General features: G+C 46.3%; 1 protein-coding gene and 1 non-coding gene across 2 annotated transcripts in view; one reads left to right on the plus strand and one right to left on the minus strand.

Moving 5' to 3' along the window:
• The window catches only part of MTHFD1L (methylenetetrahydrofolate dehydrogenase (NADP+ dependent) 1 like), a 195,998-nt gene that overhangs the window by 67,959 nt on the left and 102,407 nt on the right, over positions 1-25,632 (minus strand). The window contains exons 21-24 of the mRNA XM_002714991.6: positions 9,568-9,707; positions 4,175-4,216; positions 3,404-3,504; positions 2,734-2,911 (exon numbers count right to left, since the gene is read on the minus strand). Of these exons, the coding sequence (XP_002715037.4) occupies positions 2,734-2,911; positions 3,404-3,504; positions 4,175-4,216; positions 9,568-9,707 (461 nt within the window). The remainder of the gene's footprint in view (positions 1-2,733; positions 2,912-3,403; positions 3,505-4,174; positions 4,217-9,567; positions 9,708-25,632) is intronic.
• Positions 19,571-19,689, plus strand: LOC127493358 (small nucleolar RNA SNORA32). Its single transcript, XR_007923414.3, has one exon. It is a non-coding gene; the product is annotated as a small nucleolar RNA SNORA32 (small nucleolar RNA).

A 25,632-nucleotide genomic window follows, 5' to 3' on the forward strand; every position in this document is an offset into this window, starting at 1 on the left:
GGGCAAACAGAGCACCAAGGGCTCTTCCCATGAGCTGTCACGTTCCCAGGGGCCAGGGTGCTGAGAGCAGGCCACCATGCAGCAGCTTAGATTATACGTCCATGGCACAAGGAAGAAGGCTGTTCGCACAGGAGAATCCTGGTCTTGAGGCCGCCTGTCAAGCACGGGGCTTCTGACCACGTTATTGTCCATGTCCTCCCTTTTCCAGGACAGCTGACAGTAACAGCATCACCGCCACGAAGAATGGGAACTCAGAGAAGACAGCCAGAGGGTACAGTGTCAGCCAGGAGGAAGGAGGCTGCCTTTTTCTGAGATACTGAACAGCGTGTTGGTTGCACACACCCTCCTTTGTCTTCCCCTGGCACGAAGGCACAGGAACCTAGGGTTGGCCCAGCCACTAGTCACCTGAGTTGGCACCAAGCTCTTTGCTCTGCCCATTGCAAAACACCGTCTGGTTTATACTTAACACCTCCAATGCTACAGAACACACAACTTCCAGTTAGAATGTTCTGGACGCTGATCCCATCTTTTCCTCTTGTTGCTGCTGAACTCTGGAACCCAGGTTATTCTCAATTCTCATTCATTAAATGAGACAAACCTGTCCTTCCTTCTACAAATGCTGACGGTATGCTGACAGTGTCTGTTGTTCGGAACAGGTTCTGTTCCTGTTCCCATGTCATCCTTCTTCTTAAGGTAGGGCGGCTCATCAGTATCCCCAGAACTTAATGTATCTTCTGTGCCCCCTGCCACAGCCATACATGGTCCTGAGCTCAGAGAGACAGAGCTGGACAACAATCCCCATCATTCCAGGATCTTCTCACAGGCCCACTTCTTCCTGGCTGTGCGACAATGGACAGGCAACTTGAATCTCTGTGTTTTCATTATCATATATGGGACAATCTCACCAGCTTATATTCAAGACGGAAATGGGACTAAAGAAGTGAACATAGGTGCTGGTGCTGTGTGTAGCAGATGCCTGCGGTGCCAGCATCCCATATGGGCACTTCTGATCCATCTCCCTGCTAATGTACCTGGGAAGGCAGGGGAAGATGGCCCAAGTCCTTAGGCCCCTGCACCTATGTAGAAGACCCGGAAGAAGCTCTTGGCTCCTGGCTTCAGATTGGCGCAGCTCTGGCCATTGTAGTCAACCAGTGGATGGAAGACCTCTCTCTCTGCCTCTCCTTCTCTCTCTGTGTAACTCTTTCAAATAAAATAAGTAAATCTTTTAAAAAAAAAAGAACATAGCAGGGCTGGCATTTGGCCTGGTAGTTAAGATGCCACTTGGGTTTCCCACGTGGGAGAACCAGGATCCGAGTAAGTGTTCTGCTCCCACTTCCAGCTTCCTGCTCTTGTGCAGCGTGGGAGGCAGCAGGTGATGGTTCAAGAAGTTGGGTCTTTGCCACCCATGTGGGAGACACAGACTGAGTGCCCAGCCTGAAGCTTTGGTCCAGCCCAGTCCCAGACACTAGGGGCATTTGGCGAGTGAACTGGAGGATGGGAGTTCTCTTTCTCGCTGCCTCTTACATTAATGAACAAAAGTGTGTGTGTATGTATGTGTGTATACACACACACACAAACACATACATATAAAATTGAACACATGCAAGATGCCCATCTATGTGACACACAAAAGTCCTCCTAAAGCAACAGCCTCACTAAGGAGTCAACCTCCGGCGGTTGTTGATAACTCTTGTTTCACACGCAATGCTGCTCAGCCCTCTCTTCACTTCCTGTGCTTTCCTCTTCCCTTCTGCTGCTGAGTCGTGCATCTGACCAGGAAAGAGGAGGGATGTCGCCGTCAGTGACGTCGGAGGAACAGGCCAGCAGAACGTGAGATGGGTGAAGGGAAGGGAGAAGACGCTGCAGCCTCCAGGCCGAGCCCTCTGGCAGTGATGGGTGCCCCACGAGGACAAGTGTGTGTGTGTGTGTATGTACTCACCCAGAAATCCTACTTCTTACTATTCAATCAAAAGAATTAAAAAACAAGGTCTTGACAAGATAGTTGCATAAATAACCTGAACCCACAGCTTCATCAAAGCATTATTTAGTAGAAGCTCCTGGCTTCAGACTGGCTCAGCTCCCGCTGTTACAGCCATTTCGGGAGTGAACCAGCTTTCTCTCTGTCTGTCCCTCTCCCTGTCTGTAACTCTACGCATACAATAAATAAATAAAATCTTTAAAAAGGAGGGGGGAAGGGAAGCTGGACACATGCTACAATACACACGAACATTGTGCCACGTGAAATCAGGCAGTCACAAAAAGACGGGTAGTGCATGACTGCACTTCGGTGAGGTGGCTGAAGTCGCCTACCCATACACTAGTGATAACTCAAGGAAGCCACGAGGAGGGAAAGGAACCATGGCAGGAGCAGATGAGGAGAGTACCTCCATGATTTCACAGGTCTTAGGCACCTGCTCAGCAGTCTCACTCCCGGCCAGTCCCTCAAAGTGTGAGCGGCACAGCCAAGGCGCCTCCTCACTTGGGCCACCACCTGGAAGCGGAGCTTTGTCTCTGAGAGCACAGCTCTGGGGCACACAGCTGGGGTCTGCTCATGGCACAGGACTCTTGTCAGTGGGCCTTGCTCTCTGTGATCCCCAGGCTCCTTCTCTGCAGGGTATCACGAAGCCGAAGGGGGAGGCCCACGCAGAGTGCTCACTGCCGCCTGGGCGCATGGTTAGGGAGCAGGAAACGTGAGCCAGCGTTAGCGCTGGTGTCACTGTCATCGCATCTTACCTGAACATCGTACAGGAACTGGAAATGGCTGTTTGTATTTGCAGCTTCGCGCACAGCCCGAGCCAAGTCCACGGACCCTTTTCCACCAACCGACCAGTGATAGCAGGGGACCGCATCAAAGGCGCCAGCCCGCTTGGCCAGCTCACACACCAAGTCGATCTCCGCGCGGGTGTCGGTCCTGGTGATGAAAACGTTTGTGGTTTCGCATCTGTGTTCACTTAGCAATGTTTTTAAAGAAAGATAAACCGTTTATATGGAACTTTGCTCCCTAACACTGAATATATTTTAAACATCAAAAGTGGTCACATTGTGTTTAAATAAATCAAACTTAAAGAAAGGCCTGGAAAAATATCTTCTGCACACGACTCGAAACACAGGTTGTTAAGGGTTCTTTTGAGAAAATTCCACAACCCAGCCTTTTGATCATTTAGTTAGAAAGACATGCTGCGTGGAATTAAAGAAAAAGGAAAAGCTACGGAAATGGAAATTCAATATGTAAATTTCATTTCTCTAATAACATTTTGAGAATGCATCTGCTAAAATGAAACCAAACACACAAACAGCCTGCTTTGAGGTGAGGCTGAGAAGACCAGACACCCTCCGGACACAAGCGCAGTTCACCGGGTGGCCCCACGGTGGGACCACGTGGAAAGCAGGGGGCTTGACTTACTTGAAGACGTTCAGCGCCACCACCACGGGCACCTCAAAGAGCTGAGCAATCTGAATTTGCTTCTGGAGGTTACAGCAGCCGTCGGCCACCAGCTGGATGTTCTGCAAGACAACCAGACCGCCAGGCTGGAAGGGCAGCACCACTCGGGCAGCTTGGGCTTCTTTCACTAAGACCACCAACTACCATTTCCTCTGAGAAAGACGGCTGCAGAAGGAGGAGCTTCATTTTCAAAATAATGTCTACAGTTATTCCAGATCCAATGGCATTTCTGGGTCTTGAGTCTGGCAGTTGCCAGGATACAAGCAACCGTGCCATTGTTTTGTAGGCTGGTGGACATAAGGCACAAGGCCTGGAGGTGGTGAGGAGCCATGTCAGCTACTCTTGCCTCAAATCCCTAGTGCCACCTGTAGGAACTAAGAGGTACTGCTGCCAGTAAGCTCAAATCTATTTAGAGAAAAGTCAATACAGTACTGGCAGAAGTCATAAACTGACTGTATTGTACTCCAAAAGCTTGTCTTATCCACAACCAGAAAAGATTTAGGTATAAACATCACATCTGCTTCTGTCCTGGAGAACTGAGCTCTGACACTGCCCTGGCTGGAGGGAACAGTAGACAAAATCTACCCTCAGCTTTTTTTTTTTTTTTTTAAGATTTTTGTAACCTAATAGATTTTATCCCTTTCATCACACCCATTACATTAGAAACTGATTGCTAACCGCAAGCCAGGAGCTAAGTGGATATGAATGTGGCTTCACCCAAGTGTCACTTACCTCCTCCGTGTATTCTTTCTTAAGAGGGACGCCAGGAATTACCTGAAATACAGGGACAAAAATTTGGAAAAATTCTAGAAAAACGCTTATTCTGATGGATAAAGTTCTAACAGAAAAACAAGCTATGGTCACTTTGTGAGAAGGTGGTGCTACATTTTGAGCATTTAAACCAGGAACTGGCAGTGTGGGTAAACAGAAAGCCTTGTGGGAAGCTTTCAGACAGATACCTGGGCTCCACCGAGATCAGAGAAACCAGGATTTCTGGGAATGGGACCCAAAATCAGCGATTTTAAATATTTACATATTTATTTGAAAATCAGAGTTTCAGAGAGTAAGGAGAAAGAGAGAGAGAGAGGGAGAGAGAGGTCTTTCATCTGCTGGTTCACTCCCCAACTGGCAGCAATGGCTGGAACTGCACTGATCTGAAGCCAGGAGCCAGGAGTTTCTTCTGGGTCTCCCACATGGGTGGCAGGGCCCCAAGCACTTGGGCCATCTTCATTTGCTTCTCCCAGACCATTAGCAGAGAGTTTGATCAGAAGTGGAGCAGCCGGGACATAACTGGTACCCATATGGGATGCAGGCATTCAGGTGGTGGCGTTACCTGCTACGCCACAGTACTGGCCCCATCAGTAATGTTTAAAAACTCACTAGTGATTTGCTTTATCCTACAGAATTAGTGTTGCCCTGAACTAGCTACTCCCCTTTTGCCTGCCCCACAAAAGCCTGTGCCTGATTGTTAATAAACAGACATGTTCACCGAAAAAAACAAACAAAAAAACCAAACCTCACTAGTGACTCCAATCTGGGCCAAGGCTGAGAAATTCATACTGTTCCTTGTTATCCTTGTGTAAAATGGAACTAATGACATATTTATCACCTAATTTATAGTGAATGCATCAACATTCTATATCAGTTCTGTATCTTGGTAAAGTAATTGCTGCTATTTTCTTCATTTTATTGTCTAGTTTCTCACAAAACTCAGAGGGCTGGCACAGCAGGGTAAAGATGAAGAAACTGTAGAGAGACGGTAGGTGTCCTGCCCAGGACTGCACTGCAAATGAGAGGTACACGTGGACACGAATTGAAGAGGTTCTGAAAGCCCACGTTAGTACCTTTTCACCATCCCACACTGCTTTTGTCTACAGCTTGCTACTGGGTTAGGTGAGGAACACCGGGGAACATTCCGATTCCCCTAGGACATGGTGATTTTCTTCTATAGAGGAGAAGTCGTCAGGGTGTCAGCAATCCTCTGGAGTTACCACTGGGACAGAACGGTGTCCAGAGACACTGTAGACTCAATTATCAGGCAACATTCGCAAGCGAAACAACCAAAATCTAGATTAAGAACCTAGTAATCAGCATTGCTAAGCCGCAGGCTTGTACACACACAGAATTCTACAGAATCCAAGGATTAAGTAAAAGTAGGAAGGATACATTGTAAGCCAAGGCCAGAGGATCAACATTATCAAGTTGATTGTAGAAAAGACTAGCAAAATTCACAAAATTGTGGTAAGATGAAAAAAATAACAATAAAAAAGATTATAAGTTACTATGACCAACTCTATAGCAATATATTTGAAGACACAGATAAGAGCAATTTGCAGAAGTATATTTTTATTAAAATTCATTTAAGAAGAAACAAAAAACCTAAAAGTTCCTCTATTCCATAAGTAGGTTAACCTGTAGTTAAGAAAATCTATACCCTACCAATGAGCAACAGGCCCAGACAGTTTTACAGGTAAGCTCTATGCTAATGAAAGAATCTGCTTCCATTTATTTTTTATAAAATTTATTTATCTAAAAGAGAGGAAGAAAAGGGAGAGGAGAAAGGGAGGTATCTCCCACCTGCTGGTTCACTTTCTAATGCCTGCTGGGCCAGGCTGCAGCCAGGAGCCTGGAACTCAATCTGAGTCTCACATGGTTGGCAGACCCAGTACTTGAGCCATCACTTGCTGCTTCCTGGAGTGTGCATTAGCATGTAGCTGGAATCAAAAGTAGACTGGGAACTTGAAAGTAGCCACTCTGAGAAGAGATAGGGGGCATCCCAAGTGGCATTCTAACCAGTGCTCCAGAAACCTTTGCCTTAATTTGACTTTATCTTAGTTTTAAAAATTTATTTATTGGAAAAGCAGAGTTAAAGAGAGGAGGAGACCAAAAGGGAGGCATCTTCCATATGGTGGCAAAAGCCAGGGCTGGGCCAGGCTGAAGCCAGGAACCTGGAGCTCCCCCCAGATCTCCCACACGGGTGGTAAGGGCCCAAGGACTTGTGCCGTCATCTTTCGTTGCACATAAACAGGGAGCTAAATGAAACCTAGAATAACATTTGACCAAATATCTGGGTACTCTGTGAACCAGCCAAGTTGACACATAAAATTACCCATTACACACTTGGTGCTTGGGCCCCTACTGCTCACAGGGGAGACCCGGATGGACCTCCAGACTCCTAGCTTTGCATCCTGGCTGAGCCGCAGCCACTGCAGCCAGATGGGGAGTGAACCAGTGGATGGAAGATATCTCTGTCTCTCTATAACTCTGCCTTTCAAATAAATAAATAAATAAATAATTCTTTCAAAAATATAAATAAACCTGTTATTTTTTCAGAGTTCTCCAGAAAACTAGAACCAAAAAGGAGTATATGTGTAAAGATATTTGTTGTGAGGAATTAGGTTGCATGGTTATGGTAGCACAAGACCCACAAGAACCAATGGTGCAGTTCCAGTCTGCTGGAGACTTCTTTGCTTAGGGGAGTCCATTTTGTTTTATTCAGATGTTCAGCTCATTGGCTGGGACCCACTCACATTATGGAAGGCAGCCTGCTATACCCAAAGGCCACTGATTGACATGTTAATCTCATCCATCCAGGATTCCTACATGGGTGGCAGGGGCCCAACCACCTGGACCATCTTCCACTGCTTTCCCAGGTGCATCCAGCTGGGTCAAAAATGGAGCAGCTTGCATTTGAACTAGCACTCATATGGGATCCTGGTATCAGAGGTACTGACTTAACCTGCTGTACCACAATGCTGGTCCCAATAAGAACTAATTGCAAAAGGACTATGTGGTTCCAAAAGTATAACAGAGTAGTGAAGCTTGGATTACACCAAGAATGGCGAGCCGTTTAGAAGACAGGATGTGAATTTAAAATTCACGGCTAAAATGGGCAAGTTCAAAGGTCACAAACTTTTCCACTGCATAAATTATGGGAAGGGGAAAAAAAACCCACCAAGCTGAATAAACTTAGAGGCAGCCATGGTTATTTGTGTAATGATACCAAAAGGAAGCAGGAATTCTAATGGATCACAAACACCACCACAGAATGTTTCCAGTAAGAAGCGACCCTTAGAAGGGTAATATGAAGCAGAGGATTAAGGAGATGGAAGTTCATTTATCATCCACTTACTGAAAACACTTCCTGGATACAGACTATTCCAGGCACCAGGGGCATACCAATTAATAAGACACAGTTCCTAATCTCAAGGCATTCAGAACTGAGTAGGAAACACACATTCATAAAACATAACGAGGCCCGAGTTGCCACAGGAGGCCTGGAAAGGGAGACGTGGCTTACACCACGCTTCCCAATCTGCCCGTCATTCTCCTCCACTCTCCCTGAGCCTGGTTACGATCCTCCCTGCCACAGAACCAGGACTGTACACGGGAGTGGAAGAGGCTGGAAGCATTAAACGCAAACCGAGCGCACACTGAGAAGGAAGGAAACAGGATTATATTCACGTATCATGAAGAGTCTTACAGGACAGGAGAGAAGGTCTCCAGGCTTACAGTCTGGATGAATACTGGAGTGGGAGAGACCTTGACTTTCAAGTCTGATGAGCCGTCTAACTAGCTGCCAACATAACCAAGCCCCTGCCTCTCTTTTTACAGAACAAACCAGAACAGATTAATCTCTAAGCCCTTTTACACACTGAATTACTTTGGTTTTATAATTTTTCAGGGGGGAAGGACAGGAGGGGGACCCTCCATTGCGTCTTACACATACAGAAATCCAAATTTGAAAATGGAAGTCGGCACATAGATTCAAAGACATATCCAAGAATGACTGCAGCAACCAGTGTTCTGAGCAAAATCAGAATTCTTTAAGCTTTACTATTATGTAGTATATCAATCTCGCATTTGAAATGACGCTGGAAGGTTTAGGCAAAGGTGAGGGGCTGCAGCAAATGAGAGGTACACGTGGACATGAATTGAAGAGGTTCTAAAAGCCCACGTTAGTACCTTTTCACCATCCCACACTGCTTTTGTCTACAGCTTGCTGCTGGGTTAGGTGAGCAACACCGGGGAACATTCTCTGACATTTGGGATGTAAAGCATTTTTATTTTTCACTAACATTAAATTCAACATGGTAGAGAGAGCAAGGGATTTAAATCAAGTCCTCAGCTTCCGATCTGGCTCTCTACAGACCTGGAGATACTGTCCACATTCCGTAAAACCAGCAGACGTCAATTTATTTGTCTGTACAATGATAGAAAAATAATGCTTGCCTCTCCCAGGACAAACAATTGCTAAGAAGATCAAACAGTATATATGTCAGTATTGCCTGATGGCCAATCTGCTATTGTTTTTATCGTGTAATAATCACTGCTTACATGACATCTGTTTACACAATACACCAATTAAGAAATGAGAATGGTCTGTTTGTCCCAAAAAATCAACATTATAATGATAAGGAAACCTCAAGTTATTTTATTTCAAAATGATTAACCAGTGGAAAGTTTCTTTTCTCCACTTGGAAACGACTAAAATGGAAGAAAAGAAAAAAAAAAAAAAAAGACAACAAACCCCAAACAAAATACACGTACCTTTTCTGTCTATAAATTCTATACCGATCAAGACAGATGGCCATCAAAAGTCTTTGAAAATGTGAAAACAGAATGTGTGTTTTCCAAGCAAAGCTCACTTAGAAATATTCCAGCTCAATAACAGAGCCATGAGGTGAAATCATAATAAACAGAAACAGAAGGAAAACAGTTTTAGATGAAATCTGAGGAGCTGCAGCATCAGTGAACCAAAAGACTATCTGTATAAACACTGCAAAGCCTCAGGCATCAAAGAAAGTGCGCGAATCCTCGCGTTCTTCCTCCAGCAACAAGGGCCTCTCTTCTCCCACTACCACATGGTAGAGAACACCGGCCCGAGAACCAGGTGCACAACGGAAGACTAGAAGAGACTCCACTGGGCTCTGTCTGAAAGGCTGCTTAGAAATCACCCATGAGCACTACTGTCCCTGAAGCCCCCAAACCCTCAGAGCCCGGTGGGGGCCACACGTAAAGCAAGGTTTCAGACAGGAGGGACTCCAGACAGCTGCAGGGAAGGAGCAGGCAGCCAGGTTTCAGAGGCCAGCCTGTGTCTCATGTCAGGAAGCAGGGAGACTTACGCTCGGGCCACCCCCATGCATCTTCAGCGCTCGCACGGTGGCCACCAGCACAACCGCGTTGGGCACCAAGCCAGACGCTCGGCATTTGATGTTGAAGAATTTCTCCATCCCGATGTCAGCTCCAAACCCGGCTTCGGTCACTGTGGGGAGGCAAGTGGGAAAAGTGTTACTCTCTTCCAAATTACAGTCGGTTCTGGCCTCACTGTCTCGAGGGAAGTGCAAAGGACAGCTTCGATTGCTCGGCACTTCTGGGCTGCCACACACCAGGACCTTCTGCTCCTAGGAAGAGGTAAACGGATTCTCCTGTGTTCTACTTCATCAGATGCCCCGAACAGAGGGATTCACATCCCCAGGCCTAGAGAATCCACTGCCAAGGCCAGCACTTTTCTTCCAGGATTAAGCGTTTTTGTTGTTGTTGTTGTTGTTTTTGACAGGCAGAGTGGACAGTGAGAGAGAGAGACAGAAAGGTCTTCCTTTGCCGTTGGTTCACCCTCCAATGGCCGCTGCAGCCGGTGCATCACGCTAATCCGGAGCCAGGTGCTTCTCCTGGTCTCCCATGGGGTGCAGGGCCCAAGCACTTGGGCCATCCTCCACTGCACTCCCGGGCCACAGCAGAGAGCTGGCCTGGAAGAGGGGCAACCGGGACAGAATCCGGTGTCCCGACCAGGACTAGAACCCGGTGTGCCGGCGCCACAGGCGGAGGATTAGCCTAGTGAGCTGCAGCGCTGGCCTAAGCGTTTCTTAATACGGATAGAATTTCAATGTTGTGACTAGGTTCAAAGGTATATCAAAGGACAATGACAGCGTAACTGAAGGGCCTTTCGTGCTCTTTATACTTAGAATCATTGCTTTTAGTGTCACCTGTTGACTGACAACATTCAAGCTAGTCAAATGGCTTCTCTGTGGATCATCAGACTTGTTAGAAGGCAGCACCATTACTCCAGAACCACAGGGCTCCTCACACTTATCACCTCCTCGAGCTGCTGGAAATGCCATGGTGGCAAGCTGGGAGGGAGCAGAGAGGACACTGACATCGCCTCCTGAGATAATGCCAGACACCAGGCGAGCATCTTTCTCACCCCGAAAGGAATGCTCCGGGACCTGGCTACTCAACACGTGACTCACAGATGGCTACAGCTGCGTCGGAGAGTGACTTTACAACTGCAGAGTCTTGGGCCTCCCAGCAGAGCCACTGAGTCAGAACCAGCATTTTAGCTAAATGCCAGGTAAGACGAATGCTCATTAAGATGCGGGAAGCAGGACATCCAATTTGGGAAGCAGGCTGTTCTAGGAGAGGAACAGTAACGATGGAGTAAAAAGTTAGTTAGTTCTGAAACATCCCCCAGATCCTGACGGTGCACCCCGGGTCATAGTTTATGGCACAGATAGAAAATAGCAGAAAAACAAAATGCTCTAAGATGTAAAAAAAAAAAAAAAATTTAAATGTGAACAAATGAAGATATTTGTCTCTAGCATTTACTGACATATGCAATTTAACATGAATTAAAGGGAATAAATACGATGAAACTTCACACGGCATTTCAAAATGTGAACAGATAATTAGCTGCTCTAGTTCTTCACAGTTCCCACTAGTACTTCACAGCCCTCTGTAACGTGGATGAGCAGGTGGAATTTTGTAGTCTGCCCTTTCACTTGAAAAGGATCAGTTTCCTTGTGTACTGCACTCAAAATTTATAAGTGGCAATTCATAATTTTATTGTCGATGTACCAAGTTTATAAGTAAACTATTCCCCTGTTCTTGAACGCCTGGCTTGTTCCCAATGCAAACAATGCTATATCAGAAAGGTCCATGCATGCAAGCTCTAACTTCTCTCAAATTCTATTCTTGGAATGAATTCCCGAGGGTGAGGGCATAGGCCCAGATGATGTAAAGGTTTTTATGACCACTGATATGCTTTTCACAAATTAAAAAAATATTCCTTAAAATGGTCACTTGGAAATGATATTGATATAAGCCATTTTATTTTTATTATGTTTTCTTTCTACAAACAATCTAGCAGAACAGTTTGACGAAAGTCTAAGAGATTCCTTTGTACATTGTAGTTGGGACAATTTTGGATTTTACCAGTAGCTCTCAAAACCAGTGAGGACCACTTACAGTTCCGATCCCTATCTCATGGGTACCCCCTGCAGAGCAAATGTTAACTTTCCCAAGTTGATGGCACAGGATCCCAAAAGAGGAACAAGGCAAAGGCCTTTATGTATGGGGGGGTCCTGGTGGGGAACGGCACTGGCTCATGGGTGACCAGCCTGTGCAGCAGTACACTGGATAGAGTCACCAGTCCTTCCCAGCGCTGCAAATCTCAAAGTACTGATCACTATTTCTTTGGACCAGTGATCGCTCACAAAAACAGTTTGGCACTGCCATTACCAAAAATGACAGTCCTCGTATTTGCTAGAAACCACACACAATTTATAAGCATCTGTGCAATTCTGCAATGTCTTGGCATTTTTTTCCTGCCCGTGTCGCCCCTCCTGCCCTCCACCGTGCTCCTGCCCCAGGCCTATAGGTAGATTCACATGCCACCCCCCTGGCAGGAGGGGACCATGCCTTACCCACCCGGGCATCCCCAGACCCTGGCACATGCAAGCGAAATAAGAGTGTGGGACTTGGGAGTCCACGGAGGTGTAAAGACCATAATTCAACAGAGAAACAGATCTGTCAAATAGAATTAGATAGAATGAAGACTATGTCGATAATCTTCCCTATGACACTTGTCTTTTTGTTGTCTCAGCATACCTAAACAGTTTTAATGAAAGGTAAGAACGCCGTATCTGATGAGATACGATCATCTCAAATGTCTGCTTAAGCTACCTAAGCCTGAATTCACATTTTGAAAGCCAAGCTGGGGAAAAAAAAAACCATGGCAATAAAGACAGCTTTGCTTGGGGGCAGGAAACAGGATGTAGGTACAAAGGCTTCCACAGGCAAAGGAAACATGGAGGCAGACCGTGTGAACAAAACAGGCGAAAGTGCCAAATTCTCATGCTTTGAAAACTGTTCTGAAATACTGCATGTAATCATTTTCATGTTGTTTGCTTTCAAATAGCAGGCTGCCAAGAAAAACAGCACGGAAAAGGTAGGCTGCCGTGTAGTCAGTAATTTCAAAAATAAGAACCACTTAAATAAGGAATCACCAGTGACCTGGAAACTGACACTGGCAAGTGCTGTGCCCCCTGCAGACACTGATATGAAGACCCATCTTGGAGAGGGCAAAGCACTCTTGCTAAGTGCAGCTCTCCTTGTGACCCAAAATCAGCAATGTGTTCCTCTATCATATTTGCTCCTGCTCGGGAATTAAGAGCTACGTGAGTGTAGATTTATTCAAGTTGAATTTAATGTAGACCTGTTCCTGAGCCACGAAGCAGGTCCACTTCACACCACTCAGCTTTCCTGAAAAGCACGCCGTGCAGACTTCAGAGCTGCATAGTTCACAAGGCTCGCCATACAGTGTTTGCACAAGCCACAACAATTATTTGTCTTGGCAATCTCCTTTCTTTGTGTTACAGTTATTCAACTTCCACCATGAATGAAAACAGGAAACGCCGTCGGATACTCCGATTGTGTAGGCACAGGAGTCACTGGCAGTGCCTGCAGCATAGCTTGATTCAAACCGTAAGACCCGTAGTCAGCTCCGAAAGGAAGGTTAGTGGGTCAAAGCTGCGTAGGGAGGGGCTGTTTGCACAAAACTACTGGGAGCAACCTGCCCATCTGGGTTCAGATGGAGAGTGGAGAACAGAACTGGGAAACCAGGAAGCTGGGTATCAGGATGACCTGCTCTGCCACCCAGGGTTGTGCTGCAGAACAACGACAATCACAAAACATCACTGCGGGCACCTGCGGTATCCACGAAAATTCGTGAGAGAGACGGTGTCTGCATCTCACATTATCCTAACACATCCCAACTTACTGTGCACAGAGCACAGGAAAGCTGTGGCGATAATTATGACTCAGATTGTCACACAATCACGGAAATGCTAATTTAGAGAAAAATCATGCATGTTAGCACATCGCAGGGAAGCCCTAGAAAGCAAGGGTTCACAAAATCCTGGTGACCTAGAGAGAAGCACTGTATTTCCTCCTGCATCTGATGTAACAGGAGAGCAGCCTTCTAGAGATAACGCCACGGAGCCCACGGTGCTGGCCCCTGGTCCCTGGCTGCCAGGCCTGAAGCTGTCCCCACTGCACAAAGCGCACTCTGCCACTTGGCGTTGACTCAAAAGCACTCCTGATTAAACGCACACTTCACAGAATGAAGGATCCACCTTCGTTTCCTCTCATTTGACTATAACTGACCCTCCACTATCTTGCCAGGGTGGAAGCCATCACTGACGTGTGGAAGCAGAGTGGCAGCCGAATTAACGGGATGGCAAAGGGGAGAAGGTGAACGACCTAATGAGGAAGTGTCACCCTGATCTCTCCTTTTGTGACTTTGTACTTCAATATTTCATTCTATAAAAAGGAGTTTCAAATTTTCTTGAGCTGATAGGTTAAGTGGATCCAGACTTTTTTTTAAAACATGACCTGCTGTGGTAATATGAAGTTTGTGATCAATTCTTTTTTTTTTTTTTTTTGACAGGCAGAGTTAGACAGTGAGAGAGAGAGAGACAGAGAAAGGTCTTCCTTCCGTTGGTTCACCCATCGGATGGCCACTACAGCCGGTGCGCTGCACCGATCAGAAGCCAGGAACCAGGTGCTTTCTCCAGGTCTCCACTGCACTCCTGGGCCACAGCAGAGAGCTGGACTGGAACAGGAGCAACCAGGACAGAACCAGTGCCCCAACCGGGAATAGAACCCGGGGTGCTGGCGCCACAGGTGGAGGATTAGCCTAGTGAGGCACGGCGCCGGCCAATGATCAATTCTTTCTATCTATTCCCTCTTTGCTTCTCCCTTTCCTGAACTGAGAAACCTGCTTTCTCTCACTGAGCAGAGCAGTGAGGGACTACAGAGCACCTTCCCTTCTCGTCCTGCGGCAGCAGCAGGGGAGTCTGATGGACACAGCCCCGAGAGGATGCTCCAAGCACAAATTCCACCTGGCCATGGTACCCAACACCACACAGGAACAGCTTTCACAGGCAGAGAGCTCCCACACTGCGTGTGGCCTCCTGGGGACAGGAAGAATTCCATCAACCCTCTTCCGAGTGGGCAGACCCCAGCTTGTCTTCCCAACGCCCTCCAGGCAGGAGTGCCCTCCCATCACCGAGTGGGAAAACGGGGGACTCTAAAGCCCATCCTGATTTTCTTTTCTAGACCTCATTTTTGGTTATCAGATGCACATGCAGATGGTAGGGGGGAAATGCAACTTTCTCCGCAGGATTTAGCTCCAGTCCTTTATGTTGCAAGGAATCATCTCCGGTCTGTGAGCTACAGTTAAACTGAGGAACCCAGATACTTGTTCCTTTAGTTTCTGGCTGCTTGAAATACCTGAATGACACCACATGGATTTGCAAACGAATTTCTGCACTGTTACGTCACTGAGGCTCCTTTATTCCTTACGTGCTCAGAAGATAAAGGAAATTAGAGCCATCACGTTTCATAGCCACTTTATAATGGCATAGTTTTTCTATCATACATGCAAATATATATATCAAATACACAATATACTGAGTTGCCCATTACTTTTGGACATGAACTTGAATTTATGCACTGTTAGCGGCCTCACACAACAGAACTAGTCTCTGTAACCTGCTCAGCTCAAAATGGGTTGAGATAAGAAATATGTCCACATGGAGCAGACCTGGCTAACTTAATTCTTGAAAAATTTCTTGTAAGGGGGGCGGATGAAACTGTAGCTTTCATGCAGCGTGCACTCTTACTTCCTCAGGAGAAACAAAGACAAAAACAAAATCTCCACACAGAAAGAAGCAAGGTATACGCCAGGTGGGATTTCATGCTTTAGTAGTGTGGGCTGTAATTTCTGAACAACACCCCCCCCCCAAAAAAAAAGGAAACTGGACCATTTTCTGCACTACGTAATTGAGTCTACTCAGCTGTAGCTTTCTGCAGATAAACTCGGGAAATGTTGAGTTTGAAGCCACGGAGGCAGGGGAATACTGAACTTGCACTCCAGGTGGGCCAGCCTTTGAGGATTTTTAATCATTTTTTCAGTGACTAGAAGGTTAAGAGTATCAGGGTGAACCATTACAGGAACTCAAGGAAAGCTTAGCATTATTACGGCACTGAACTTGATTTAGAACATATTAATTGGGGCTGGTACTGTGGTGCAGTGAGTTAAGCTGCCACTTGTCACACTGACATCCCATATAAGTGCCAGTTCAAGTCCTGGCTGCTTCGATTCTGATCTGGCTCCCTGTTAATGCACCTGGGAAAGCAGTGGAAGATGGCTTGTGTACATGTGACCCAGACGGCATTCCAGGCTCCTGGTTTTGGTCTGGCCCAGTCCTGGTTGTTGCAGCCGTTCAGGGAGTAGCTTTGAAATAAAAAAATAAATCTTTCAAAAAAAAAAAACAAAAACCAAAAACCAAAAACCAAAAAACCCCAACATGTTAATTTGGGAGATCTAACGCATTTCAAATTAACGAAATCTTACTAAAAACCAAATCCTTTCTGATCACTGGGCTGTGTCTATTTAATCTACAATCCCCTTAGGGTGAGCTTCCCATAGGGCACGCAGATGTACCAGGAGTCCCAAAGGAAGAAGAAACCAGTACATAAACCAGCATCAATAACAGTGTCTCCCCCTCCCCTATGTAACGGTTTGGTGATGACCAAGTTTATGCATAAGATGGAAGACTATGCAGTGGTATAGAGGGTGGGAGAAAGTTACCGAGGGCAGAAGTGGATGAAGGGACACAGAAGACAATGTATGAGGAGGACACAGGTGCACACTTGATGGTGGGACAGTAACATGAACTTAGGACATGCCAGTGAGGCCACTCCAACCCTGGTGTTGGAGGCTCCTGCCCCCAGACAGCTAATCAGTTAGAGACACTGGAACCATGATCATCACATTTTGTAAAATGATTTTGCCCAGAGTGAAATTTAATTTTGGGGAAAAAAAATGTGTTTAGATGAAAATTAAATTATGTATGTTATTTTTACCTCCCTGATGAAAATCCAGCTGAATTAAAATTCATGAGTGCATGTTCAGATGGTGCCCATCTTCTCACAGGGAGCCTGAGCATCTGCACACTGTCATGATGATGACCACCTTTAACCTTTTAGCAATCAGGGTCCGCAAGTTCTGGCACGAGGCCAGGGTGTGGGATGCTGGCGCTGGGCAGAGCTGTCCTGTTGCAGCTCTTGAGAACTGGACACTTGAAAGTTAACTTGAACCTGAATAAATCTGATAGACTCAGCTACCAACATGACTTAACCTAAAACCATGCAAAGACGAAACAGAACATTCTACTGAGTAGCTTAGGAGAACGAATGCAAAGAGGCAAAAAGTATAACTGTCAAGAGGTGAGTGCATTGTATCTTAAAACTTTTTAGGAAAGAACATAAACACATACACACACAATGACAGTAACTTTTCTCTGGAACCATTACTCCAAATTAACAGGAAAACCGATGACAGAATTTAAAAATCAAGTAAATAGGCCAGCAATCCTGGTATTTTTCTATAATTCCTAGATTGTAGAAGGCAGTCAGACAGAAGGAAAATATTCTAAACTTGTGAGCTGTGAGCTGGCACAGGGTACTGACTTAATGTAAGAAGGCAGTTCAGAGTTTTTGAAACAAAGGGTGAGTGACCTCATTCCATTAATGCGTCATTTTATCAGTGTATTGAGCTGCAGCCAACGTTTTTTTAAAAGAGGAAGAAAATAAGAAAACACTGGGATTCTTCACACATAACAAGTCAAGGTACATTGTTTCATATGACTATTGTTTGGGTCTGGCACATGGTTGTGACATAAAAGATACTTCCTCCTTTGGATTTCAGCCCAAACACTCAGGAGTTACCGGCACAGGCTACCTCTGACGATCTCTAACCAGGATGGAAGAGCCAGATGCATCAATTTTTGCGGTGCTGTCTGGAACTACTTGATTCTTACAAGCAGGTCCATTTCATGATTATTCAGGCCTGCTAGGTATTGCACCTGCAGCACAGGCTGCTCCCTGGGGCGCCCATCCCAGAGTCTCAGCCACTGAATCTGCATTTAAGGTCACAAAGCACAGTCGCAGGCCGAAGGATGAAGAGGAACATCTTCCCACTCCAGCATCTGAGGATGCCTTGTTCTACCAGATTCGTGGAACCACACGGAAAAGTCGGCGTCACACAAACAAAGGAGCAAGTGAAGGGAGCCCTGATGCCATCATTCCCTTCACTGTGTGCAATCAGGAAAGTAAAATGCCCTGGCCTGGGGCATTTCATTCGCCCTTTCAGGGGCTGTGCCTGTGGCCCCCACCACCCTGGAGGGAATACAGGGTCTTGGGTCTTAGTGAGAATAAAGGAAACAAGCTCTTGGCATGTCCTGCCAAGCAGCTCAGAGATATCTGAGGCATCGAGCCCAGGAGAAGGTGCTGGGGAGTTAAGAAAGAGTCAGCAGCACGGGAAAGGGTCAGACTCCGAAGAACCATGTCGGCTCCTGCGTGCCTGTGGCCTCTGGGTTCCACCTGCCCAGGTCCCTGGAAGAGGCTGCCTCTACCCTTGGCTTTGCCCCCAGGTGACTGGGTGGAGGCCTGAACCAAGCCACCAGCAGGACTGCTCAGATGCGGATGCTTCTGACTGGCTGCGGGACAGCTCAGGCACCCCCTATTCCCCACCTTGCAACAAGAGACCTGTACCCAAAGCTGAGGCTCCCATGTCAGGTAGAGAATCTCTGTGCTTTCTGAGGGCGTCTTCCAGAGGTAGATGGGGGCTGATTTGGCCTGGGCTAGCTTAGCCCTGGGACTTCTTGGGCTCAGGGGGAGCCAGGGCTGGGCCAGAAGAGAGAAGAGCTGCACGGGTAGCTGCTTGGGAAAGGGGGAATGGATGTGTGGGGAGGGAGATAACACTGACAGCCAGATCAGCCTGGCTGGTCTCTGTGGCAGCTGTGGGCTGGCATGAAGGGCAGAGCCTGATGGTTTGGGCTGTCAAGTGACTGCTTCTACACGGCACCCCAGCAGTCCTGCTTCCTAACCCAGGGGGTGGCTGGAGCGGGGGGGGGGGGGGCGTGCAGGCACCACCTTGCCTCTCCTGTGTCCCTCCAGTCTCTCTGCCTGTGCAGTGGACCTAGGACTTCAGGGGATTCAGTGTAACAAGAACAGCAGGGGCACACTGGGACAGCAGGTGGCTCTCAGCTACATTTTTTTTTTACGAGAAGATTTCTCTGCATTTTGTTTCGAAACACAGAGTGACAGAGAAAGAGGGAGAGAAACAGAGCCTTCCATTTGCTGGTTTACTCTCCCAACAGCTGCAAGGGCGGGGACTGGGCCAGGCAGAAGCTGGGAGTCTAGAACTCCATCCAGGTCCCCAACATGGGTGGCAGGGGCAAAAGCACTCGGGCCATCTTCTGCTGCATTAGCAGGGAATGGATCAGAAGCAGAGCAGCCAGGACTCAAACCAGTGCCCAAATAAGTTCATTTATAAAATTAGTGCATGGTTATCAGCAAATGTGATGTAAGAAAGAAAGGCCAGCACTTTCAACCACGCTCACTGCCCACTTTTTACCGTTGGCAGAGCAGTGATGCCCCAAGAGGACCAGGAGAGAGCTTTATTTATAGGGAATGGGAACAAAGATCGGGAACAATTCTCACACCCCCATGTCCCCAGCTCCACCCCATCTCTAAGCCGGGACTCGTCTCATTTCAAAGAAAGAAAAAAAAGTCCCCCATTTGCCATCCCCCTCTCCCTCCTCTCATTGGCCTGTTTGCAGCCTGGCCTTATGTCCTTATAGATGGAACAGAGACCAACTCAGGTAAACCAGCTGATAAAAACATGATCATTTTTATTATCAAGGAGGCTACTGAATGTATATAAGTATCTTATTATGATTATTGTCCATTCAAAACATAGGCTTTTAAAAATAAGGTTTCTGGTCATTACCAATGCTTTTAGAATACAGTTTTTCACTTGCTGTGACATGACCATAAAAAAATTTCCCACCAGGTTTTCTCTGCTACCGTGCTAGCCATCAAATCTACTGGGAACATTTTCATATATATGTTTATGTGTGTTTTAATAGCTATACATAATGAAGTTTTCCAACAGCCAGTTTGAGATTTTATCACAATGCATGCCTGCATCACTGGCATCTTTTATGGGTTGCTAGTAACCAGTTTGTATGTAGCAGGATCCAAAGTAGACTAACCCCCAGAAAGGATTCTTGACTTCTGAGCATCCCTCAAAAAGTGGACTTGTTTTCATGTCACTCTTATGCAGGGCTGACATGACGACCTTGAATTAAGCAATAGTTTGTTCAAAAGGCCTTCAAGACTTAAGAGAAGTAAGTAGACAACTTTGATGGACAGTGATAGGAATTGCAACATGGAGAATAACTTTAAATAATTTTGCCTTATGTTACACAGTATAAAAAATAAACTTTAAGCTGGTTGGTAAAAAAATTAAGGTTTCATTATGCCCATTTCACTTGCAAACTTGGGAGTCTCCTGAGGGGGAGCTGGGTTGCTCCCCATGATGACGGCCTACATGACATGCATGCGTCACCTTCAGCCTCACTGCTGTGCTCTGCACACAGCCTCCCCCACGGCACCATGATGATATGAAAGGGTATTACATCACATTCCACAAGAAGGAATAGTCATGGTTTATACAATCACATTCTTACTTTTGGTTGTGTTTTAAACCGTTTTCAAAACCGATCTTTACTATACACAGGAATGCATAGCAAGGCTGGTCAGTTTGGCAGATTTAGAAGACTTCCTAGGGGCTAGTGCTGTGGTGTAGTAGGTAAAAGCCACCACCTATAGTGTCAGCATCCCACATGAGCGCTGGTTCAAGTCCTGGCTGCTCCACTTCCGATCCAGCTCTCTGCTATGGCCTGGGAAAGCAGTAGAAGATGGCCCAAGTCCTTGAGCCTCTGCACTCACAGGGGAGACCTGGAAGAATCTCCTGGCTCCTGGCTTCAGATCAGCACAGCTCCAGCCGTTGCAGCCATTTGTGGAATGAACAAACAGATGGAAGACCTCTCTCTCTCTCTTTCTCTCTCTCTAACTCTCCCTTTCAAATAAATAAATACATCTTAAAAAAAAAAAAAAGATCCTAGTCATGTAGTGTGGAAAAGGCCAAGGGTTGCTCTCCCAGTCCTTGGCTGGTGGCCTGGCAGATGCTGACAGAGAGCAGGACATGGGTGACTTGGCAGAAACTCAATGCTGTGTTTGGGGAAGCCTCTGAAACTGTGCCACGCTGACCGTAGATTGGCAACTCACCTTTTAACCTGAAGGAGAACAGATAAGAATCAGGAAATGTCTTAGCTTCTCTTGGGCTTCTCTTCTCACTAACTGTGGCTCTGGGATCAAGGCTACCAACGTGACACAAACAGAAGTGCTATACATAATTTCCAGGAAGGTTCCTCAAGAGGGATTATGTATGCCCCTCCTTCTGGCTGGGATACAGATGTGATGGGTGGGCTTGGGCAACCATCCTCTACTCTACTACCAGGCAGCATGGAGCCCCTGACGATCCAGGAGCTGGTACACTAGACCACACTGCCTATCCTGAACTTCTTTTATGTAAGAGCAAAACAAACATCTACAGCTTCAGGTCCCTTTTTTCACTGTTGCTGTTACTTGTGGGTGAGCCTAATCCTAACTGATCCATGTGTGAAAACAGTACCTTCTTGGAAGTATCACATCATTTTCATTTCAATCACTTTGGTTTGCACATTACTGGAACATTACGCACTGTTTTCTTTCTCTGTACAACATTAACTGTGGGACTGAAGTCAAGGCTACACCTCTAATTTAGACGAGATGTGAGATTTGCCCAAAGTTTTGCTGATGAAAGAGCTCAACTTGCAGAGGCTGAGATGTGGCCAGAACGGTTTGATTGACACCCCAAAGCTACGGCCCTGAATGTAACCAAGAGAGGGAGGACTGCAAGTTCCAGACACTGAATTAGATCAAGATTGCAGAAAACAGTGTGCCTGTCAGTTCCAAGATGTAAGTGCAGACTCCAGAAGGTGTCCTGTTCATGAGACTTGAAAAACGGGTTTTACTCCAAACTCTATCTCCTTTGTGTGTGCTACACCAAGAAATGGTTTTTTGGGAGACAGAAAACTGTATTTATAGTTGCTTGTAAAACATTTTGAGATGTTACAATATGACAGTCTTGCCTGTCCCTAAAAAGTAAAAACAGTCTACAGTCCTCTAAAACCCACATGAAGGTACCTACCCAGACTGCTTGTTTTTGATATTCAGAACGTTTGTGCACATAAAACCACAGAAAACAGAACTCTTCACAACAAAACCGGACATCTCAGGGCTGAAGCGGGGGTTGGTGTGGGTGAGCCGACCTTCTTCCCAGCCCCTGGGAACAGGCCATCTGCACACAGTCTCACCTTAGCTCAGGTCAGTCAGATTCATCCCAGTTAGCTGTGGCTCACTTCTCTACCTCTCACACCAAGGCAAACGCACGAGTGCAGATAGTGAAATACAAAACCTATCGGACTGCTCAGAATGAACCAAGTTCCTGGCCCGCTGAATGTGGCTGAAAATGTCCAGACTCCGTTCTACAGGAAAGTAAAGGCTTGGTCACATACTGATCACGGCTACCAACCTCGCCTCTGGCTTCTGTCTCTCCCCCAGCCCCCGCTCCTCCATGAACATCTATCAAAATTTTGTACAACTGCTTAAGCCCCTCCCTTGCTCTGAGAACTAAAGCTGCTCAGATAAGAGCTGATGTTTCCCATGCGCCTATACTGGGCCAGTGCCCTCCCTTCTTCCCAGGGTGACAACTCTTGAGAACTCGGAGTTTATCCAGATGATGTTTTCATACCTTTTCTAGATGTGTGCACATCCACAGATCTGCCGCATCTGTCAATGACAGGCCAAGCTGCATGCATAGGTGTGCCTATCTAGACTATGGTGTCTATGCAACAATGAGATCAACGAAGGATGCATCTCTCTGGATATATGCCTGCCGCGGAGCCATGTGTGACTGCATGCCACTCTGTTGTGTTTTGAAAATGCAATGCACCATACAGATGGCTCCTAACGTAAGACAGTTTTGAATTTCTGACTTTATACTGGTGAAAAAGCGATATGCCTTCAGTAGAAGCTGCCCAGGGAATTGTGAATTTGATTGTTTCCTGGACTAGCAATGCGTGGTTGGGTCCTCTCTGGTGATGGCGGGCGCGGGCAATGAGCACAGCTTCCAGGGATCCCCAAGGCAGTGAGGGGAAGCTGGCGACACACTACAGGGCGTTGTGCCACTCATTGGTGCAGTCCCACAGGCTAGTATATTAAATGCACTTTCCAATGATGATATTTTCAACCTGCTATCGGAAGTACAATTCTACCCCGCCCTGCTTTGTCACAACACGCTTTGGAGTCCCAGCCCAGCAGATGCCACCAGGAATGGCACTGCTGGCTGTACACACGCATGTCTCTGTCATGGGAACATGTTTTTCTTGGGGAGGGAGCACCTGTGGATAACATGCTGGCTTCTCCTTCCCCTTGCGTGCATGTACTTATGTGACGGGGTGCTGGAGAGAAACACCATCTTAGAGTGGAGTCCTGGTAACATTTGTCTGTCCTCTCTCTGGAAGATCACTGAGAAAATCCCCATGGACTCTTCCCAGGACTTTGGAGAGACAGTGAGTGTACAACTCCAGTCTATTTCCTGTGAACCACTGTTGGGCTATCTGGGGCTTACTGAATACAGACCCATCCTCCTCCCCCCCAGCTCGGCTTCACCGCACCATAACTAAACCATACTTTCAGAGTGTTCTACTACCAAGCACAATATTCAGACTAGCATTTATTCCTGCCCTACGTGTGGCCTGATCTCATGATGAACCTCATCTCCCCACATCTTGTCGTCCAGCTAACTAACCCTCAGCACCCAGCAGCCTCTCCGTCTCGCTGTAGGCCGCGCGGCTTCAGACATGTCAAGTCAATTTTCTCTTTTTTAAATATCATGAAGGAGACAGGCACCCAGCGTACAAACTTCACACCACCACAGTGCACAGAATCTAAAGTGCAAGTCACCACGACTGTCTTTATACAGGGAAGTAAAACTCATGACTGGATACGCTTCTCTACCTTTCACTGATACAGAGATGAACGTCACAATTCTTCAACAACTGAAACAGTGACAGACACACTGCTTTACAACGTGATTCTGCTTTACTTCACGTGCTGTGCCTGTGTTTCCGTGTTCCATGCACAAACATTTGCTCTTCTGGACAGCCTAACAGAATGCCTAGCACACTGCGAACACTGTGCCTTTGTTTTCTGGTTTCTTCTTGAAGCTTCATATTTTACTTTTCACATTCAACTTGACTTGATCTGTCCCTGATGATAATGTGATATATCACAATAACGCTCAGGCTGGACATTCAGAGGTCAGCTGTCTCACTGTCATGTAACAGGTATCTGGCTACTCCCTACTGGGCGGAAGGGTCATCTTTGGCAAACCTACTGTACCCGGTCTATTGAAGACACTCAGAGGTGCTTCTCTCTGTATTTATTATGGTGGAAGATAACCCGGGTTTACTGCCTAGGGTTGGGTGAGTCATCCCTCATCATTCTCCAAAATATTCTTTATGCTCACAAATTTATTCTTTCAGAACTAGACAAACATTTTAATGCTGAAGCTCATTGTCCCTCACAGTTTTTATGGTACAGGATAGCACGGCATAGTAATTTCATAGGAATTTATGTTAGCTTGACAGGGGAATGATGATTGTTTAATATTAATTATTCCCACCTGAGAATATGTTACATGTCTCGCCATTTATTTAGGTCTTTCTATATGTCTTTCAATAAAATTTTATAGTTTTTTTCTGTACACTCATTTCTTGCTAAATTTATTCCTGGGTTATTTCAGAGCTCTGGGAACATCTATAAATAGTACCACTTTTCCCATTAAAATATCTGTTTAACGCTGATTTTAAAAAATGATTTTTACATGCTTATAACCAATAAATGAAAATGTTTATGACTTTACATAAATTCAATCAACTCACTTGAATTTTCCCCTTGCACATACTGTACATAAATAATGAAAAATTTGTCTCTTCTTTCCCTATATTTACACTTTGAAACTGTTCCCGCTTTATTCCATCGGCCAGGGCTTCAGACTAGCGATGAGTAAGTGTTGGCTAAAAGCATTCTTGTCATGGCCCAGAGTACAACACGTGTGCCCGGGGCGGGGGGCAGGGGTTTGCACCATTTACTGGGATGCTGTTAGTTCCTACTTCTCAATTTTACTTAGATTCTGCTATTGCATGAGATCTTATATTCCATTTCCTCTCATCTCTGAAGATACTTTTTGAGTTGGCTTTACTGTGATTTACAGAGCACGTTTAATTGATGCTGTTTGTACTGAAGTACGACTAGCGAAAACAACTTTCATGGCTGCAGCAGGAGGCTGAGACTTTAGCAAAGCCCTACTTAGCTGTTTCTCCTACTTAACTGACTCCATCACACAGGCCTGTAGCAGCGGCTCGTTTCCCAACATTCCTGGTGTAAAATTCCACTCTGCTTACTCAGTAGAAGCAATGCATTGTGATTCTTCCCAACACTGCTCAACACTTTAAAATGACCTAATACAAGTGCAAGTGCTGAAGTATAGTTTATATACGGAAAGGGCAACTGGTCTCCTTTCATCATCCCCAGGCTCACTGCTCTCTGCCGACACGGGGCAGGATGGCAGCCACACGTGTCATTCGAAGCGTCTCTGAACAATGGTTATTTTTCAGAAGATTTCCTTAAGGGGCTGGTGCTGTAGGTAAAGCTACCGCCTGCAGTGCCAGCATCCCAAATGGGCACTGGTTCCTATCCTGGCTGATCCACTTCCGCTCTAGCTCTCCGCTATGGCCTGGGAGAACAGTGGAAGATGCCCAAGTCTCTGGGTACCTGAACTTGCGTGGGAGATCCAGAGGAAGCTCCCAGATTCAGATTGGTGCAGCTCC

The sequence above is a fragment of the Oryctolagus cuniculus genome, chromosome 5 (assembly GCF_051225735.1).
Source record: "Oryctolagus cuniculus isolate XC-2025 breed Fujian yellow rabbit chromosome 5, ASM5122573v1, whole genome shotgun sequence".
Taxonomy (NCBI): domain Eukaryota; kingdom Metazoa; phylum Chordata; class Mammalia; order Lagomorpha; family Leporidae; genus Oryctolagus; species Oryctolagus cuniculus.